The 21,443-nt window shown below is 35.7% G+C and overlaps 1 protein-coding gene across 1 annotated transcript; it reads right to left on the reverse strand.

The window, feature by feature from the left end:
• Positions 1-1,082: 1,082 nt before the first annotated feature.
• Positions 1,083-12,824, reverse strand: LOC126452439 (probable cytochrome P450 305a1). Its single transcript, XM_050091069.1, has 4 exons — positions 12,681-12,824; positions 7,848-7,982; positions 1,333-1,438; positions 1,083-1,255 (listed from the first exon to the last, which is right to left on the reverse strand). Exons 1-4 carry the CDS (start codon positions 12,822-12,824, stop codon positions 1,083-1,085), a joined length of 558 nt encoding a protein of 185 aa, XP_049947026.1.
• Positions 12,825-21,443: the final 8,619 nt, after the last annotated feature.

A 21,443-nucleotide genomic window follows, 5' to 3' on the forward strand; every position in this document is an offset into this window, starting at 1 on the left:
AACTTCTACTCATAATCTTCGATCTTCATTACGATGGTTGTATTTCCCTTATTGGCAGGCTGTAGCAATATACTCTTGTGAACATTAAGATTTTTAATAGCTTGTACCTCTTCCTTCTTTGGATTGCAAGCTGGTGGTTTTGTACAGCACAGTGTCCTGGCTGTTTCAGTGTGTATTTCCTCTGTTCTTTCACAAGGAAGGGTCCAAATGGCCACTTTGGTATTAGCAGTGATATCCTCCATAGGGATAGTTCTCAGGGTGATAGCAAAATTCCCTCCTTTTTGAAGAACACATGCCTCCTCTTCAGTCAATTGCCATTCAGTGAGGTTGACCACAATGCATGACATGTCGGGAATCGCCTTGTCTGTCTGCTTCTGCCATCTTTGAAACGTTTTCTTCTGTCACTCAGTGCAGTGCTCAAGTTCATTCTGCATGCCATTGTCATAGTTGCTGTTGCCATTTAATTTGATTCTATATATGTCTTTGCAAATTAGTCAGTCTAGTGGGTCACTAGAAACATGTTTCAATTTGCAGCTTATGAAGTGCACTAACTATTGTTTTCTATCAACCTATTCAAATTGTTTATGAACTTGTGATAAACAAGAACAGAACTGTGGGGAATAAATCAAGCCATCACCAAATTATTATTTCCCTAACAGATTATTGTGTCATTCAGTTGTTAATTAGACTCCCATAAACAAAATGGTACATTTGTTTGGATGATGATACACATAAACAAACAGCAAAGCACGGTATTGAAATTAAATTAGAATTTAATGGTTTGTTAACAGCTATAGTCTATGTATCAACAACTGTCAATATGAAAACATTCCCTTCCTTGTTCACATATAACAAACTTTTTATAAACTTCACTTCTACTTTTCACCATTTTCTTTCCTCTCACAAAGTCAAATAAAATTTTTGGAAGTGGTGATTTGGCAGTATGGAGGTGATCATTTAATAAAATTTTATTTACAACTAATTAACTTTCTAATAAGTTCAGTACAATATACTCATCTATTAGGTTTTGGTTGTTACTACAAGAAGGAAAACAATTATATTTGTATGGTTTTGTAGTGTTATCAAGATTTGAAAATGATGTCATAAGGTTTTGGTGCTAGATTAAAGCCCCAAAAAGCAATAGATTTCAGGTCAGTACCATCAGCAGGAACAGGTAGAAATTTTTGCAAGATTCCGGCAAACATTTGGAATAAACAACATTTTGCTAAATGCTCCCCCAAACACCGACGTCGACCTGAAAGACAAATTAAAACTGTCAGATATGAGCCACAAATTATATTACCATAACTCTTTCTAGTGACAATAACTCACCAAGAGCAAAAGGTAAGGGTGCACCATCCTCTGTAAGTTGTCCAGTTTCAGTAATCAAATGTTCTGGTCGATATACTTCAAGGCCACCCCAGTGTTCTTTATCCATCTGCAGTGACCAGTTGTTTACTAGTAGAGTTGTATTCTGCATCACACTGCATCATTTACTTTATTTTAGCAGCTATTTAAGGCTAGAAAGCAAAATAAATGTCTGTTTATGTACACTTTGCAGATAGTAGTATTACTTTTATTGATCTTATTTTTCAGGTTATAAATAACAGCACCATTAAAATGTTTTGCATTTAGAAAATTCCATAACATACATTATTAGAAAAGAAATAAACCACGGAGAATTTATCAACACAATAGTTACACTAACACAGAAATTTTTCTTTGTGCTATGGGCAGTCAAACCACAACAAAAAGGCAAAAGCGATATCAGGTAGCAAAGTTACTATGAGATGTAATAAAATTGGTTGTGTACAATAATACCAAAAAAATAAGAATTGGACTGTTTGCTGACAAACTGGTTGCTTTGCCACATTGAGACATTGCTAACTTGATCACTTGTACAGTGTGTTCATTTACACTGAAGACATTGAACTATCTCAAAAACTACACATTGTTTAAAAAAAGTTATAATCAACTACTTTTTTCATCACTACATCACTTAAAACAATTTCATTAGTAAAGAATTCATGGGAATCATTTTATAATATTTTACTAAAAGTAAAATTTAGAAATCAATGCACAACAGTTTTTTGAATGGTTGAAAGTAATGCTGTGGAAGAGCCCCCTGGGTGACACCAGTGCACAGGAGATGAATTTTCTGTTAATAAGCCTAATTTTTGACAACTTACAGCATAAAAAATACTAGCATCAATAAAAGTTTGTAAATAGCATTATGTAATTTTTACAAAATATAGAAATATCAATTGAAACAGCCAGCACTTACTTTTGAAGAACAGGTGGAGCCCATGCATTACCATTTCCACCAATAGGAGCAAATGCTTGAGAGCTATACTGGAAATTCAATCAATTTGAGAAGGCACAGTCTTGAAACACCATAAATCAGTGCCATGAGCAGTATATGGAAACCATCCAGATTGCCTTATCTAATTACTGTTAAACCCCCAAACATCAGTTTAACCAAAACACCATCCAGAATTACAGTCGTATAAAAACCAGTGCTTACATAACTTGTTCCTATTTTCTCATATTGAATGTTACAATCATTTCCGACGAAACACTTACAGAAATTTTGTAACTGTATAATAAAGCATAAGCTGTAATTGTACATACTATAAATTAGAAAAAAATTGAAATTATAAGAGGGAAGGAGAATAGTTTTAGAATTAGCATATTTAAAACAATTTATATAAGATTTTCTATGATTCTAATACTATGAAATTGTTTTTCTGTAAATAACAAGAACTGTAAAATGCCATGAAGATATTAAAAGAGTGAAGAGGAGGGAGCAAGGGTAGATTGAGGAGGGAGGGGACATGGAGGTGAATCAGTAAACAGGATTATCTTGATATCTTGAAAAAATATTTTAAAACTGTTTGTAATCCTGTGACTACAAACGTTCTATAAAATGACAATTTTTAATTAAAATAATGTGGAAACAATATGAAACAGCCACAGTAGTGCTGTTGTAGGGAGTTTGGCGAAAGTGACACAGAGAGGCATGGGCTCAGTGGTAACATATAGAATCGCGTAGCATTCAATAAACAAAAAATTGTCTTCTAATAAATGTGTAATATTATAATAACGAAAAGTGCATTCATTTGAAAGTTACAAACTAATAATATTTGTGTTCATTAGTGAAGAAAGTTTTTCAAATATGGTCTTATACACTTTACAAGGCACATAACATATTGAAAATAAACACTTATAGTATTTGTACTGGTATGCAGGTATATGGAAAAATTGCAAATGTAAGTTAGTATAACCTATCACCATCAACTTAAAATACTACTTGTCAACAATTGACATTCTGATCTTGTGGCTGTGTACAGAATGGAAGTTGACTCATACAGAGGAGATAACAGCAACCAGCTGCTTTATACAGCGCTATTTATTTATATAAATAATTTGTTTACATGATTTAAAATCATTTTGAGGCGTAATTAAAGTTAAAAAGACATTGTCTCACACCTTGGTTTGCTATTAGGGTACCACCACCCCTAGAAAATTTCATCGTTTGGGAAAACAAAAAGTGTAAGTTAATGTAAAATGTACCTTAACATGAACTAGCTGTCTAAAGATGAACCTGTTGGTTTGAAACCAGTAACAGCACTATTTAAATAAATAAACAGTTTTGTAAAAAGTGGCTGGTTGTTGTTATCTTCTCTGTATGGCTCAACCTATAACTTAAATTACATTTCTGTATTCCAAGTAAATTGATAAATAGTTTTATGATAACAGTAATCAAAATAAAAAAATATTATGTTTTGAACACCTTAGGCGCACTCTAATACAGCAGCTTCTTTAATACTGGTTCAAGTTTGGTCTATACAATTAAACAAAAGTTATTTGGCACCTGTGGGTTCCAGTTACATGGGAGGTGCACTTAGAGGAATTAAACATTGTTTTTATAGTCAGAAAATACGAACAGGGCATAGATAATTCATCTATTTGAAATGTACATTTAAAAACGTAGGCAAGAGAGTGAAATTTCTATAAACACCAGTTGGACAGAGGTGCTCAATGCTCAAATTTTCACTCTGCTGTGCAACAAATGTCATACATCCTAAATTGCAATGAAATAATAATGAAATGATAGAATTGTAGAGGCATTTCACTCTACTGGTTACACACAGAAAAATGTTACAATAGGTTCACTATGTACAATTTTTCAAGCAATTTTAGTCAGGGAACTTAAGAAAATTTTGAGCAATGTAGATTTTATAAATAGTTTCCAAAGGCATTTTTCTTTGGAAATTTAAAAATGACTATAATATAAACAACCTTACACTTCCTGTTTGAACAATCAGTAGTGTTTTTAGTTCATTTAACTGAAAAAAGTCAAATGCACAAATGGTTAATGTGTAACAAACAGGACTGGTAATTCCAGAGATTACTACATTGTTTCAGAAAACAGTAGTAAGAAGTTTTTAGGAAATTATTTCCCTCATAAGATAAAGCACATTCAAACATAATGGCAAGACTATATAGAACACTGTAATAATTATTTCCATAAGCATGACCTTTCTGGTCCCCCCCCCCCCCCCCCCACTTTTGGCTTTGTTTTTTGCTTAATATTCTCAAGTTCTTCAAATATTTACTATACATAATATTTAAAATTCAATTTCTAGTATAACAAATGAAAAAATAATATTACAAGTGTATAGTTTAGTAACAGCATGAAACTGAATATTGACAGAAAACTTCTACAAGTAATGAAAGTATGTGTAGCATAATCAGATTCTTTAATCTCGATCATTTTATGATTACTGAAGATGTGTTAAAATTAGCCTATTGGCTTCTGTCTGGGTTCTTCAGTCGACATTCATCTGATGTTTTTCTGACATTTCACCAGAATGAGTGGCTGGAATTCTCCATATTTCACCCTCCATTGCCAGTGGTGAACTGGAGTCAAGTTCAAAGCTGCACACTATATGTACCTGACGCGCCATCACCTGAGGGCTCCTCTGTGGGCATTTTCAGTGCAGTTCTGCTCTCGCTACCTGTGACAGTTGTTCACCTCAGCATGGGAAGCCAGGATCTGTTTTCTCTGAGGCTTTCTTATTTCTTGTTGAAGCTATTCCCCTGTTTTTGTATTTCTATAGCTTCTCTGAACAAGCAGGTGTGATAGTGCTTCTCTACAGCTAGAACTTCCATGCAGATGAATTTTAATATGTGATCGGTCTCACAAAGTGCATGCTCTGCCACAGCCAATTTCTTCATGTGCCCCAACTTGCAATGTCACTTATATTCTTTTATCCTGTTGTTGATTGTTCATCCAGTCATTCTGGCATTAATCTTTCTGCATATCCTTGGATGGGGTATATTCCCAACATTGCAAGTGGGGCCCTTTTCTACTTTGATGATCTAAGACACTCTTTGATCTTCTTTGTCAGTTTGAAAATAATCTTTACACCATGTTTGTGCAATATATGGTTGATTCTGTCTGTAAATCTGGGATTGTATGGCAGAAAGGCCGTACCTGACATTTCTTTTTCTGATTTGTCACTTCGCCGAGTGTTTGGCTATGTTACACTTCTAACACAACTTGTGGAGTACCCATTGCTCCTCAAAACACTTTCCAGGTGTTACATTTTGCGACTGAGTTGGGGTAGCGCTCAGATTTATCCTTCTCATGTTATGAGCATATTAATGATGTGCCTTTCGGGTTTGGGTGGTGGTTTCATAGTCTGAATCTATGTGTGTTGGTTTTTGATACACCCTATGTCCCAGTTTTTCACCATCCCTTGTGATCAGCACACCTAAAAATGGTAGTTTTTGTCTTTTTTACTTCAATGGCAAATTTTATGTTGGCACAGAGGCTGTTCAAGTGTCTTTGGAATCACTGAGCTGTTCTTCACCATGGTTCCACACAACAAAAGTATCATCATCATCATATCTGCACCAGACCTTAGGTTTACAAGTTGCCAAGTCCAGTGACACTGTGCTTCGAAATGTTCCATGAAGAAGTTGGCCACCACTGGACTCAGAGGACTACCTATGACAACACCTTCCAGCTGTTCGTAGAAATTGATATTCCACATGAAATAGCTTGTGGTGGAACATGCAACAAAGAACTTTGTGATGTCTTGTAGGAAAATGGAACTGATGTGCTCCAGAGAGTCACTGAGTGGCACTTTTGTAAACAAAGAAACAACATCAGAGCTGACCAGGATGTTGTTTGGTGCAAGTTTTAGTTTCTTCAGCTTCTCAGTGAAATGTCCTGGCTCCTTTATGTATGTGTCAGTCTTCTCCATGTGTGGCTGGAACAGAGAAGTCAAGTGTTTTGCCAGGTTATACGTTTGTGAGCAAGGAGTGCTAACACTTGGTCTTAGCGGAACATTGTCCTTATGGATCTTAGGTAACACATACAGCCAAGGTGGTAGCGCTTCTGTTTTGTGCAGGATACTTTGTGTGTCTGCTGGCAGAGAAGACACTTTGGTTAACCGGTTCGCATTCTGTGTGATACATTGTGCTGGATCTGCGCTTAGTTTTTCGGTACGCCATTGGATCTAATAGGTCCTGGAACTTCTACTCATAATCTTCGATCTTCATTACGATGGTTGTATTTCCCTTATTGGCAGGCTGTAGCAATATACTCTTGTGAACATTAAGATTTTTAATAGCTTGTACCTCTTCCTTCTTTGGATTGCAAGCTGGTGGTTTTGTACAGCACAGTGTCCTGGTTGTTTCAGTGTGTATTTCCTCTGTTCTTTCACAAGGAAGGGTCCAAATGGCCACTTTGGTATTAGCAGTGATATCCTCCATAGGGATAGTTCTCAGGGTGATAGCAAAATTCCCTCCTTTTTGAAGAACACATGCCTCCTCTTCAGTCAATTGCCATTCAGTGAGGTTGACCACAATGCATGACATGTCGGGAATCGCCTTGTCTGTCTGCTTCTGCCATCTTTGAAACGTTTTCTTCTGTCACTCAGTGCAGTGCTCAAGTTCATTCTGCATGCCATTGTCATAGTTGCTGTTGCCATTTAATTTGATTCTATATATGTCTTTGCAAATTAGTCAGTCTAGTGGGTCACTAGAAACATGTTTCAATTTGCAGCTTATGAAGTGCACTAACTATTGTTTTCTATCAACCTATTCAAATTGTTTATGAACTTGTGATAAACAAGAACAGAACTGTGGGGAATAAATCAAGCCATCACCAAATTATTATTTCCCTAACAGATTATTGTGTCATTCAGTTGTTAATTAGACTCCCATAAACAAAATGGTACATTTGTTTGGATGATGATACACATAAACAAACAGCAAAGCACGGTATTGAAATTAAATTAGAATTTAATGGTTTGTTAACAGCTATAGTCTATGTATCAACAACTGTCAATATGAAAACATTCCCTTCCTTGTTCACATATAACAAACTTTTTATAAACTTCACTTCTACTTTTCACCATTTTCTTTCCTCTCACAAAGTCAAATAAAATTTTTGGAAGTGGTGATTTGGCAGTATGGAGGTGATCATTTAATAAAATTTTATTTACAACTAATTAACTTTCTAATAAGTTCAGTACAATATACTCATCTATTAGGTTTTGGTTGTTACTACAAGAAGGAAAACAATTATATTTGTATGGTTTTGTAGTGTTATCAAGATTTGAAAATGATGTCATAAGGTTTTGGTGCTAGATTAAAGCCCCAAAAAGCAATAGATTTCAGGTCAGTACCATCAGCAGGAACAGGTAGAAATTTTTGCAAGATTCCGGCAAACATTTGGAATAAACAACATTTTGCTAAATGCTCCCCCAAACACCGACGTCGACCTGAAAGACAAATTAAAACTGTCAGATATGAGCCACAAATTATATTACCATAACTCTTTCTAGTGACAATAACTCACCAAGAGCAAAAGGTAAGGGTGCACCATCCTCTGTAAGTTGTCCAGTTTCAGTAATCAAATGTTCTGGTCGATATACTTCAAGGCCACCCCAGTGTTCTTTATCCATCTGCAGTGACCAGTTGTTTACTAGTAGAGTTGTATTCTGCATCACACTGCATCATTTACTTTATTTTAGCAGCTATTTAAGGCTAGAAAGCAAAATAAATGTCTGTTTATGTACACTTTGCAGATAGTAGTATTACTTTTATTGATCTTATTTTTCAGGTTATAAATAACAGCACCATTAAAATGTTTTGCATTTAGAAAATTCCATAACATACATTATTAGAAAAGAAATAAACCACGGAGAATTTATCAACACAATAGTTACACTAACACAGAAATTTTTCTTTGTGCTATGGGCAGTCAAACCACAACAAAAAGGCAAAAGCGATATCAGGTAGCAAAGTTACTATGAGATGTAATAAAATTGGTTGTGTACAATAATACCAAAAAAATAAGAATTGGACTGTTTGCTGACAAACTGGTTGCTTTGCCACATTGAGACATTGCTAACTTGATCACTTGTACAGTGTGTTCATTTACACTGAAGACATTGAACTATCTCAAAAACTACACATTGTTTAAAAAAAGTTATAATCAACTACTTTTTTCATCACTACATCACTTAAAACAATTTCATTAGTAAAGAATTCATGGGAATCATTTTATAATATTTTACTAAAAGTAAAATTTAGAAATCAATGCACAACAGTTTTTTGAATGGTTGAAAGTAATGCTGTGGAAGAGCCCCCTGGGTGACACCAGTGCACAGGAGATGAATTTTCTGTTAATAAGCCTAATTTTTGACAACTTACAGCATAAAAAATACTAGCATCAATAAAAGTTTGTAAATAGCATTATGTAATTTTTACAAAATATAGAAATATCAATTGAAACAGCCAGCACTTACTTTTGAAGAACAGGTGGAGCCCATGCATTACCATTTCCACCAATAGGAGCAAATGCTTGAGAGCTATACTGGAAATTCAATCAATTTGAGAAGGCACAGTCTTGAAACACCATAAATCAGTGCCATGAGCAGTATATGGAAACCATCCAGATTGCCTTATCTAATTACTGTTAAACCCCCAAACATCAGTTTAACCAAAACACCATCCAGAATTACAGTCGTATAAAAACCAGTGCTTACATAACTTGTTCCTATTTTCTCATATTGAATGTTACAATCATTTCCGACGAAACACTTACAGAAATTTTGTAACTGTATAATAAAGCATAAGCTGTAATTGTACATACTATAAATTAGAAAAAAATTAAAATTATAAGTGGGAAGGAGAATAGGTTTAGAATTAGCATATTTAAAACAATTTATATAAGATTTTCTATGATTCTAATATTATGAAACTGTTTTTCTGTAAATAACGAACTGTAAAATGCCATGAAGATATTAAAAGAGTGACTAGGAGGGAGCAAGGGCAGATTGATGAGGGAGGGGACAGGGAGGTGAATCGGTAAACAGGATTATCTCGATATCTTGAAAAAAAAATTTAAAACTGTTTGTAATCCTGTGACTACAAACGTTCTATAAAATGACAATTTTTAATTAAAATCATGTGGAAACGTTATGAAACAGCCACAGTAGTGCTGTTGTAGGGAGTTTGGGGCAAGTGACACAGAGAGGCATGGGCTCAGTGGTAACATATAGAATCACGTAGCATTCATCACAAAAAGAATACTCTGTAGTGGCAAACTTTATTACGTCACCAACTACCAAAATCCTAGGTTGATGGTAGAAATGTATCTATAAGTGTTCCATAAATGGAATCAAAACCAGTTCTTGGTGAAATCTATTTGTTCGTTTAGTATTTCTGTTAAAAATTTGTTACTCTGAAAAAAATCCAATTCCTCAAGTGTATTTAACAGTAGCCTTTTAGGTGTGTTGTGCAGAATTTTAAGATTTCTTTGAAATTCACTGAACATGTGGTTGTTTTGTAAAATATGCTTTTTTATACAGCCTTCATTGCTGTCATATGTTTGGTCTCTAAAATGATTTTTGATGGACTTATCAGCCTGTCTTATACAGAATTGTTGCAGTCACTACACATAATATTGTAAACACCTGCACCCTAATATTTATCACACCTGGCCTCAATCAAGTGTTATAATTTGTTTCCTAATTTACTATTAGTCTTTAACCCCAAACCAATATTATGCCACCTGAATCCGTTTACTACATGTTCAGTGAATGTTTCTTTACATGTCATACTAATCGTTATTGTTTGTTGCTTGTGCTATTTATAAGTTAATTTTACAGAGACCTAATTTCTTTACCATTATAATCATTAGACATTGCTGTCTGTTCTGTTCTAAAATATTCAATTTTTTTTCAGTGTCACATTTACAGGCAGCTTTATTAACTATTTAGCAAAGCCAAAAAGTAGGCCCATTTGTGCACTTTTGGGTGGTGTGTATCTGCTGATACAATGGCTTATGTAAAGATTGGCTTCCTAAAAATCCCAAATGTCCCTTTGTCTGTGGAACTATTCTTATTTAAACCAACAAAATTTAAAGCTTCACCAACTTTGCGTTCAGCTGTAAATTTTATGTAGGTGACCACACTCTTAAATTTCACATCCACATATTTGATCATTTCATCATTGCCTTTTATTACTATAAAGGTGTCAACCATATATCAGTTGTAAGCAACAACGTTACTCCAGATTTCTGGGTGTTTGGTAATAATACTGTTTTCCAATTGATTTATGGAAATTTTGCTTACTCTGCCTGCTAAACTGTTTCCTGTCCTAAGCCTGCTGGTTCATGATGATATTTACCATTAAAAGAGAAATAACTGAAAGATAAAGTAAACTATAACATTGTGACTAATTCTATAATCTCACCTTGGCAAATTTTTTTGTGTTAATAAATTATTCTTGATAATATCAATGGTATCTGAAACTGGTATCCTAGTGTATAGGTTAACAACATATAAGGAGGCTAGGTAAGCATTTCCTGGTAGGACTAAACCTTTTGTCTTTTCCACAAAATGGTATGAGAACATGTAAGATTCTCTAAGTTTTTTTATGGAGATCCCTATGTAACTAATCTACAGGTGCAGCACAACAGTTCTTTGTCCAGTTTCACCTGTGACTAGATTCATTATTGTTACTCTAATCCTATCTCTGTCTGCTGAATATACAGAAAACAACTCATATTTAATTTCATTTTCAAGGCTGCAGTAAATTTTTGCACTAGTTTACATTTAATCATGAAAAACTCCAAATTTTTGTAATAATGCTGGCAGCACCATAAATGTTTCACTGCACAATGCACATCATAGCTACTAAGTGAGGGAAATTAAGGGAAATAGAAGGAGAATGTGGCAAATGATGTGGAAGGTGTGTTCCAATGATGAAATGAAAAAGTGAGGGGAACTTTTGCCAACATGAGCTAGTTACTAAGTTCATCACACTACAATATTGTATTTAACAAAAACAACAAGGTAATATGCGACTGTACACAGTTTAGGTATGACTGGCACAGTGAAATTTCTTAGTTTATCAGTTGCCGCAAAGGAACAAACACATGTTTAAAATTCATAGGTGGGAGCCTTCACTAAGTATGACGCAAGTTTGATGGTTCAACAAAAACACTAAAAGCTTGTCCTTAGCAGAGACCATGCATAATGATGAGTAAAAGTAAAGAGGACACTGTTGTGTGATGCCATCACATGTGAAACAACATACAAAACTGTGTGGTAATTGAACAGGAAGATCTGAATGGGTGCTTGACACTGGGATAAAGCAGCACAAAGTACAGGGTTTTTATGTGTGATGCTGTATATGGAATTAATGGCCTCCAGAAATCAGAAGGTGGCCATCCAAAGTGACTTGGGAAAATGAAAGGAAAAATGGTTACAAAACACAAACTGCTGAATTGTGACTGTCCCTGCTTGGGAAGCTATAGCACTCACATGATATCTACCTGAAACGTTCACAGTACTGAACCACTAGATTTGTCCTGAAATAGTCACTGTATTGTGGCCCTCCGGTCCTCATTGAAAGTGTTGGTCCAAAACAAAAGCACTAGCTCACAAACAGAAGCATTGGTTCACAAACGGTAGCACTGGTACACAAACAAAAGAAGGTGCATTCACGCAGATGCAGCATTAACTATTCATCACTCATGGATGTTGAACAATGATTGCCTCACAGGCAGACAGAAAATCTGGGGAACTGCAGTAGCAGGAGGGAAAGACATTCCTGTCGACAGGTGTCCACTGGTCCACTGTGGTGGATAGCATCTAGTGGCAACTGTGAGATAGGAATTTTCTGCTAGGAAGACTGTGGGACTTGGAAAATGTTAGAATTTAGGAAGGTGCCACACAGACCCTCCTTTCCTCCCACCCCCTCCCCCCTCCCCCCCTTGCTATGAGAGGAGGACGTTGGAGTAACATTGCTGACTGCAGCTCTGGGACATCAGGTGCTAGTGTGGGTGCTATGGCAATGGTGGTGATGTTGGCAAGTGATAGGTGAGGTGGCGGCATCAACAGAGGACAGGGAGACCTCAACTGTCAGCAGCATATGGGTATTGTTGAGGGCGAGCATGGAAGCTGGCATAACCTGTTAGTGGACAAAACTGAAGGGGGACTGTGGAAGCAGATGCTAAATATTTCATCATGTCCTTGTAAAATGAGGGAGTATCTGAGTATTGTTGACAGAATGGGGCTGGCAGGTGTTGATTTGTAGCATTACGTAAATGCATGATGTGAGGCCACTGTTCATGAAAGTCTTACACTCACCATGACAGGAGTGTTGAATGTGCATTTGCAGGAGCCTTCACTATGATTTAAATTAGTTCCAAAGTTCAGTACAAACACTAAAAGTTCACTCCTAGCATAAGGTGCAGGTAATGACACATGAAAGTAAAGGGAACTCTGTGGCATGGTGTCACTGCATGTAAAAGAAGCTACAGAACTGTGTGATGATTGAGTGAGAAGACCCCCATGTTTATGTGTGTCTTTGAATGTGGAATTAACATCTTCCAGAAATCAAATGTTGCAGAATTCCAGCTGGTACTACTCAGGGAACTATGGCACTTGCAAGTGACAGCCACTGAACTGGGATGGTGTAAATCTCCAACAGCAGAAACACCAGCGAAAACAGGAGCAGCACGCAAATGGACCATCCAAAAAACAGTAGCAACAGAGGAACCCACTACTGAACCAACATTAGCAGCAGCAGAACTAACAACAGAAGCAATAGTTACAGCATCAAAAACCAACCAACCAGAATCATTACCAGTCACAGCAACACCAGAAGCAGTAGTTCCAACATCAATAACCAAGCAACCAGAATCACTGGCATTCACTGCAACAGCACACAGCAGCAGCAGTGGTAATAGAAGCAGTCATCACACCAGAAGAAGGCAGCCACCCTTGAGAAGCCAGGATTTTTGCTGGGGCAAAGCAGTGAACAACAGCACATAACAGGGAAAGAGATAAATGCTTGCAAGCAGAGGAATCTACAACAAGGATTTTTGGTACCCGGCCTCAGTTACAAGACGAACATAAGGCAGATACCTTCAGATATACCAACTTCCAAGTCTAACTGGCAACAGACTCACCTCCACTGTCATCAACAGAAGAATAACAATGCCACCAGCTCATCTAAAGGATTTTTTAGCATCAGGTCTAAAGGGAAAGGCGCCACCAAGATGAGTGAAAACAAATACCTAACAGTGTTTCACCAAAACATTCAAGCCATAAAGAACAAAGCACAACAGCTAGAAGTAGAATTGGAAAATTTTGATAGCCAAATTTTGTGTATCACTGAACACTGGTGCAAAGGGAAGGAAATTGAACACATTGCATTAGCCTCCTCATTTGACCTTGCATGTTACTATAGCAGAATCTCAATGAATGGTGGAGGTTCATGTATCTATGTGAAAAACTGTATGTCATTTAAAGTTAGTTATGATCTTTTAGATCTAGGTGAGGACAAACATTTCGAACTTTCCGCTGTTGAAATAATAGGACCTGGCATAGCAAAAAAATTAGTCATATTTTGTGTGTACCGCTCTCCCAGTGGAGACATTGATATATTCTTCTCAAAACTGAATCAAAGCTTAGACAAGGTTTCTGGACCAAAAGCAAATGTAATTATCTGTGGTGACTTAAACATTAATATGATGAAGCCTGATAAGGCTAGCAACATATATGTGAATATTCTAAGCTCTTATGGAATATCCTCCCTTGTTAATTGTCCAACTAGAATAACAAAAGAATCCTCCTCATCTATAGATCATGTAGCTACAGATATTGATAGTAAAAAATGTCATATTGTTGTCCAAAACCTGGGCCTATCAGACCACCTCTGCCAGATCTTAAAAACTAACATTCATGTAGAAACTCCTCCTAAACTTTGTACATACAAAAGAATGTTTTCCAAATCAGCCCTGTATCAGTTTAAATCCCAGCTAGAATATGAAGATTGGAGGGAAGTCTATGCAGAAACCAATGCAAATCAGAAATTTATCAAGTTCATGTCAATTTTTAAACTCAGATTTGAAGAGATGTTTCCCAAAACTCTTTATCAAGTTAAAACTACAAAGAGAAATCAATGGGTGACTACAGGTATCAAAAAATCCGCAGAAACTCTTAGATATCTCAACTCCATAAAAAATTATCAATCTATCCCAGAAGTTCTGCAATTCTACAAAAAGTACAGGAAAATATACAGAAAGGTGTTGCTAGCCGCAAAAAAACTTTCAAACAACAAAATATTGCTTGAAGCTGAAAACAAGAGCAAAGCAGCCTGGAACATCGTCAAACAGGAAACATCTAACTCTGCTAAAAAGGACCTCAATTCACATATTAAAAACAAAGATGTACCAGTTGGTAACCCTAAAAAATTAGCTGATTTTGTAAACTCATATTTCAGTAGTATTGCAAAAAAATTACAGCAGAAATTTCCAGATATGTACGATTTACCTACTCAGAACCAGCCAACAAACTCAATGGTGCTCTTGCCAGCTACAGAAAGGGAAGTGGCACTAGTAGTACACCAACTAAAAAATAAAACTTCAGTAGGACTTGATGAAATCCCAGTCTGTGTAGTTAAAGATTGTATAGACTCCATAAAGGGCCCATTAACAGACATAATTAATGAATCTTTCGATTCTGGATACTTTCCGGAGTACCTAAAACAAGAAAAAGTTATACCTATCCTTAAAAATGGAGATGTGGAAAATGTAGAGAACTACAGGCCAATCTCTATTCTGTCTATCATTTCTAAAATAATAGAAATACTAGTCAAAAAGAGACTGCTAAATTACCTGAATAAATATAATCTTCTTTCCAATGACCAATTTGGTTTTAGGCCCAGAAAAGGCACACAATCTGCTGTAGCACAATTCACAAAAGTAATTTTAGAAGCACTGGACAAAGGTGAAAATGTAAGTGGTATCTTTTTAGACTTGTCCAAGGCCCTTGATACTGTTGACCACAAAATCTTACTTCATAAATTAGGGCAAATAGGAATAAGAGGTGTGACAAAGAAATGGTTCAAATCATATTTGGAAAACAGAGTTCAACAAGTTGAGATATCACAAGTTTCAAACAATTCCCTTGTAAAACACCTGTGAATATAGGCGTCCCACAGGGAAGTGTATTAGGCCCAATATTGTTTCTTATATACATTAACGACTTCCCACAAAGTATCAGACATGGAGAAAAAAATACTTTTTGCTGGTGACAGCAACATAGTAATAACAGGTGAAAATCAAACACAACTGTCAGGAAGAGCAAACGAGGCTCTCAATGATGTCCACAACTGGTCATTAAAAAATAAAGTAACCCTAAATGTAAAGAAAACTAACTATATTAACTTCCAATTGAACAAAAAACACAATGCCACTAGAATAAAAGTTAATAATAATGAATTAGAATGTGTAACAAGTACCAAATTCTTAGGGATGAATGTAGACAGCCAACTGAAATGGACAAACCATGTCAACATTTTGACAAAGAAATTATCCACAGCATGCTATGCTCTTAGAATCCTTGCACCGGTATGCAATAATACCTGTCTTAAAATAACATATTACGGATACCCACACTCAGTCCTCAGCTATGGGATCATGTTTTGGGGAACAAGTGCCAGTAACATACAAACTGTGTTCAAAGTACAAAAAAGAGCCATAAGGATAATAACAAACAGCAGCAACAGGGCCCACTGTCTAGAATTATTTAGAAAGCTAGGCATTCTAACTGTTTTCTGTGAGTATATCTTTCAGAACATAATGTTCATTAAGAAAAATCTCAACATGTACAACACAAACAGCCTAATACATGACCACGAAACAAGAGCTTGTCACCACCTCCATCTAGATAGAAAGAACAAGGCAAAGACGCAAAAAAGTATATTTTATAATGGGATAAAACTGTATAACAAATTGCCACAAGAAATTAAAGAAATAAATGAGCCCCTCACTTTCAGACAACAGCTTAAAACCTTTGTAGTAAGTAAAAGTTGTTATACTTTAAGAGAATATCTAACATAGATGTAGATTATTAGCAACATATGACATTATCACCAAAATATTATGTAATTATAAATGTGTGTATGACTAGTTATAAAAACTACACAAAATATGAGAAACCTGTTTCATTGTAAATGTAAATATGTGCTCATGTGTTGAAACTGACGACATCCATACAATATTTATTGTTCCATGGATGAATAAATAAATAAATAAATAAATAAATAAAAGCAATGTACCCACAGCAATGCACAATGCTGACCCACCAGATTTTTCCTCAAACAATCAATACGCAGAGGTCCTTTGGTCCTTGTTGAAAGAGCTGGTCCAAAACAAAAACACTGGTTCACAAACAGAAACACTGGTTCACAAACAGAAACACTGGTTTACAAATGGTAGCACTGTTTCACAAACCAAAAGCAGTGGTTCACAAATGGAAACACTATTTCACAAATGGTAGCACTGGTAAACAAATGGTAGCACTGGTACACAAAAAAAAGAGGCACAACTGCTTTGGAGAAAATCTAGGTGTAACTGCAAGGTACAGTAGTCTGCTAAGGCAGACTGTGGGACTCACTAAACTTAAGAATTTTAATGTGGCACCACAATTTGGTACATGATCACAATTACATCTTACATTATATTATAGAGTTACAGATATTTCTCTGAGAATTAGTTTGAATTTCTGGAAAAAAAATTGTAATATATAAATGAGAAAATGGGAACAAGTTATGGAAGGTTGCACTACCGCCACTGTATTGATAGCATTAATATTACACTATTATTTATAATTCTGGATGGAGTTTTGGTTAAACTGATGTTTGATGGGTAAGGAGTTTTAATTAGGTAAGGCAGTGTGGGTGGTAGTCATACGCTATTGATGACACTAATGTATGACATTTTCAGATTGTGCATTCTCAGATTGTTTGAATTTCCTGTATGGTGCTTATGCATTTGCTCCAATTGGTTAAATGTGCAATGCATGCGTGCCACCTGTTCTTCAAAAGTACATCCTACATGCCTCAGCTGCTATTTCCATATTTTGTAATTATTATATAATATTTATGAACTTTTACTGATGCTGTTATTTTACATGCTGTAAGTTGTCAAAAATTACACTTGTGACAGACTGTTTGCGTCATGTAGCTTAGCACCACCCAGTGACCCCTTCTGCTGTATCATTTTATATTTTTATATGATGTAATGATTATAAAAGGTAGTTACGAAGAAACAGATACATTGTGTACCATGTGTCCAGCACTGCCTAGCTGTTTAATCCAGTTTGTTTCTGATTTATTGCTTAGTAGCTGTTTACACTTGCCTCTTGGTTAATAATGTTGATGAGAGCCAATGTATCTATTGAACAATTTTACTTGACTGACATATCACAGGTAGGCAAAAAAATCATATTTTACACACTATACTATGCATCTGATGAATGACGAAATGTAACACTTTTCATATTTTGATACCAGTTCTGTATTGTATTTTATAGCCTTTGAAAATGATGGACTATCTAAATGCATAAGACAATTTTGGAAATAATACGTTTGGTCAAGACGTCTGAAATTTATTAAAGTGTATCAAAATTCCCACTTTGTCTCACAGAATTTTTATGCAAATTGCAGCCAAAGCATTAAAGTTCACAGTGACATATCCTTATGATGTTACTATTCTGTTTCCAACACAGCTGATGTTGACAAGAAATCCTCTTCAATAAAAATATGGAGACTATCAGGTGTACAAGACTTAGCAGGTCTATTAGCAAAATATAACCCAATAGTATTGAGCTACCTGAATCCCTGATATAAGCACAACAGTCTTCATGTATTAGGTTGGTGCAGTAGTTCACAGCATTTTTGTTTTACATGTTAGTATTCTAGTTGCTATGGGTTTATTTATCAATTGCAATTTTTTGAGTTCACTATTGCTATTTGAGTTCACACATTGTCATTTTGTCCGTTTGAGTTAGTGAGTGGTGCTGTGGATGCTATAAAATGGAGTGCCAAGTGGAGAAATTAGAATGTTTCTGACATTTTCTTTTGTTTGTTACAGCACCTGAGCAGCCAGAGACATTTGCACCATGGATGGGGATAATGCCACTGGACAGAGCATGGGAAGAAAATGGTTTTTACATTTCAAGGAACATCATTCTGACATTAGTGTCTCTCTGTGTTCAGGATGACCTTTGGGGTTTGTTGAAAATCATATGAACACATTTTCCACCATGCCTCACGTCAGTGTACTCAAGAATTGACAGATGTGATGAAGTGTGATCATTCCACCATGGTGTGACATCTGCATGCAATGGGAAAGGTTCAATTATTGGGTGTATGGATGCTGCATGCTCTAAGCCAAAATCAAAAAATCAGCAGGTGGCAATATTTGCATTTCTGCTTGCTCATCATCAATTGGCTCATGAACAATATGAATCATTCCTATTCTGTATCACAACTGGTTATGGGAAGGGTGTCATTATGCTAACATAAGGAAAAGAAATGAATGGTAGAGCCAAAACAAAACTCCCCATACCAAAAAAATGTTATGCACTTGGTGGAACAGCGATGGTGTGGTGTACTATGAATTACTTCCCTGAGGTGTAACCATCACTGCTGACATTTATTGTCAACAACTGAAGTGTCTTGCAGACACAATCCAAGATCAATGACCAGGGAGACTGCATGGAAGTGATGTTGCTCAAAGATAACACCTGTGTGTATTCTGGTAGACTGACATAAGTGTTACAGAGGAGTTGGTTTGGGATGTCATTGCACAATTGAGAAGGTTCACCTGATCTTGCATCCTTAGATTTTCACCTTTTCCACTCCCTGTCAAATGACACTTCAAAACCGTGTGATTTATACAGTCATGGAATCAAAAAGTTACCACAGCACTGGCGGACTGATGTAAATATTGAAGGAGAATGTATTATTGAGGACTCAAATCTTTTATATGTATATGTTATTTTTATCACACACTGTGAGCTTATGCACCAACACAATATACCGTATAACAGTATCGACAACAGTTGTGAAAGATGAGCATTGTAATGCTCCATATTAATGATTTGCATCTTCCAAACAGAAAACTGCAAGCTATACTGGATAGTCTTCAAGTTGTCTCACCAATTTCAGTTCAGATTTAAATTTTTGTAAAGGTTTACAGCAGCCAGTTGCCTTTGGTTTTGTTCTTCAGTTTCTATTTACCATGACGGGTTTTAAATTAACAAGTGATTTATCATCAGATGGCACATATTTATTGTATATTTGCAGCATTCTTGTGTCTCATTTAGTTATGGCAAGAGACCAAAGCATGTACACATCGAATGTGGTTAAAAGTATGTACATTCCTCACCTGACCACAGCTGCACAACTCCAGCAAAGCTGCAAACATGCAATAAATATGTACCATCTGAAGATAGTGATTCAAAACTGGTTTTGGTAATAAAGATTGAAAAATAATATGAAAGGTGGCTGACAGTAATTTATAGAAAGTTTTATTTATTTATTTATTTTATTTTAGAACCTCTCAGATTATATTGGTGGGACAGTAATAAAAAAACTTTTGTAGCTATTGTTGAATGCTTTTGTGAACCTTTGGCAGGCTTAATGAAAGCAATTATTATGTTTTCTTCTAAATTTTGATTAAAATAACCTCTTGGTTGTCTATGGTGGCACAGGGTCGTTCATTATATACTTCATTCTACATACTTAGAACGAGCAAGGGCTACACATGCAATGAAAATAGAGCAAAACATACATTCAGATTACTTTTATTGTTGTCATTGTCAGCAGCAGTGGGAAGTACAACAGTGGGGATGGTGGATAGAGCAACAGTTGGCTCTCACCTTCCTGTGCATCGTACTACAGCTGAGAAAGCTGTGTGGTGTCTAAAAAATCAATCATTATAGCGGGCACATAGCTGTCAAGAAAGAATGGCTGTTGGCTGACTCTTAGCCACTGCCACAATCACAGAGTTATTATAATCAAGATGTAGTGTGGTTGTGAAAAAATCAGTTCAAGCTGAAATTTGATGTGCACTATCCATACAAGACAGAAATATAACTTTTATGTAAACTTTGCATCCTTAACTAGGATTTAACAAAGTTATGTACTATGGTATGATGATATTTGAGAAGCTCCCATCTAACATACAACAAGTAATTAGTTATCTCAACAAATTCAAAGGAAAATTTAAAACATATCTCACTAGTGACTCCTTCCATTAGTGACTCCTTCCACTGATTATCTTAGTGCAAGGATTTGATTCCTTCTTTAGATGGATGGCAGGTACTGTGTTGTAAACTGTCCTATGTAATTACATATTTAGGTCAATGTTTTCTTTGAAAAAATTCTTGATTAATGAAGTAAATATTAAGTTTCTTATAAGGCATCCTGCAGCTACCTAATATAACTGAAGTAGCAGCAGCTTTCTTTCTAATTCACTAGAACACATTTAACTGGCATAAACAGAACTAGCATTAAGCAGTATTGTGATAGTTTCTTGTTTATATAGTGTACAGCTTAAGCAATGTTTGTTGTCTTTCTTTAATGTTTACCTTCACTTGCTTCCTGTACGTTCACCTTCTTGGCGGTAGAGTAGAAGAAATTTCTATTCTTGTTCGTCTTCTTGGTGGGATGTACAGAATATGATGAATGAGTAGAATAAATTTCTATTCTTTTGAAATTGTGATGGTTTATTTATGTCAAGCCACATTAGTAAATGTATATAATGTGAAGGTGCTGTTAGAATGCTTAATGCCTTGAACACGCATCTACATAATGACTGTCAGTAAATCCATAGCATCACTATCTTCAGCTGCCCAGTTGCAATGCGAATGCAATACATGATCAGATTAGCTGATTACATGTTCCACCATTTAACAACTTAATATGTGCTCAAATGTGGGAGTTTTTACTCCTAGGTACTTCATTTGAGATTGATTTGCACCTCATTGGCAACAGGGTGGTGTTTTCTACACACAAAATTCATGTTACAGATCCGTACATACTTAATTCTTTTC

The sequence above is a fragment of the Schistocerca serialis genome, unplaced genomic scaffold (assembly GCF_023864345.2).
Source record: "Schistocerca serialis cubense isolate TAMUIC-IGC-003099 unplaced genomic scaffold, iqSchSeri2.2 HiC_scaffold_863, whole genome shotgun sequence".
Classification (NCBI taxonomy): Eukaryota; Metazoa; Arthropoda; class Insecta; order Orthoptera; family Acrididae; genus Schistocerca; species Schistocerca serialis.

Coding starts and splice junctions, on each gene's coding strand:
- LOC126452439 (XM_050091069.1), bottom strand. CDS start 12,824: ATGCCACAGAGTTCCCTTTACTTTCATGTGTCATTACCTGCACCTTAT. Junction 7,983..12,680: donor CATTCAACACTCCTGTCATG/GTGAGTGTAAGA, acceptor TGGTCACTGCAG/ATGGATAAAGAACACTGGGG. Junction 1,439..7,847: donor TGTCACTAGAAAGAGTTATG/GTAATATAATTT, acceptor TGGTCACTGCAG/ATGGATAAAGAACACTGGGG.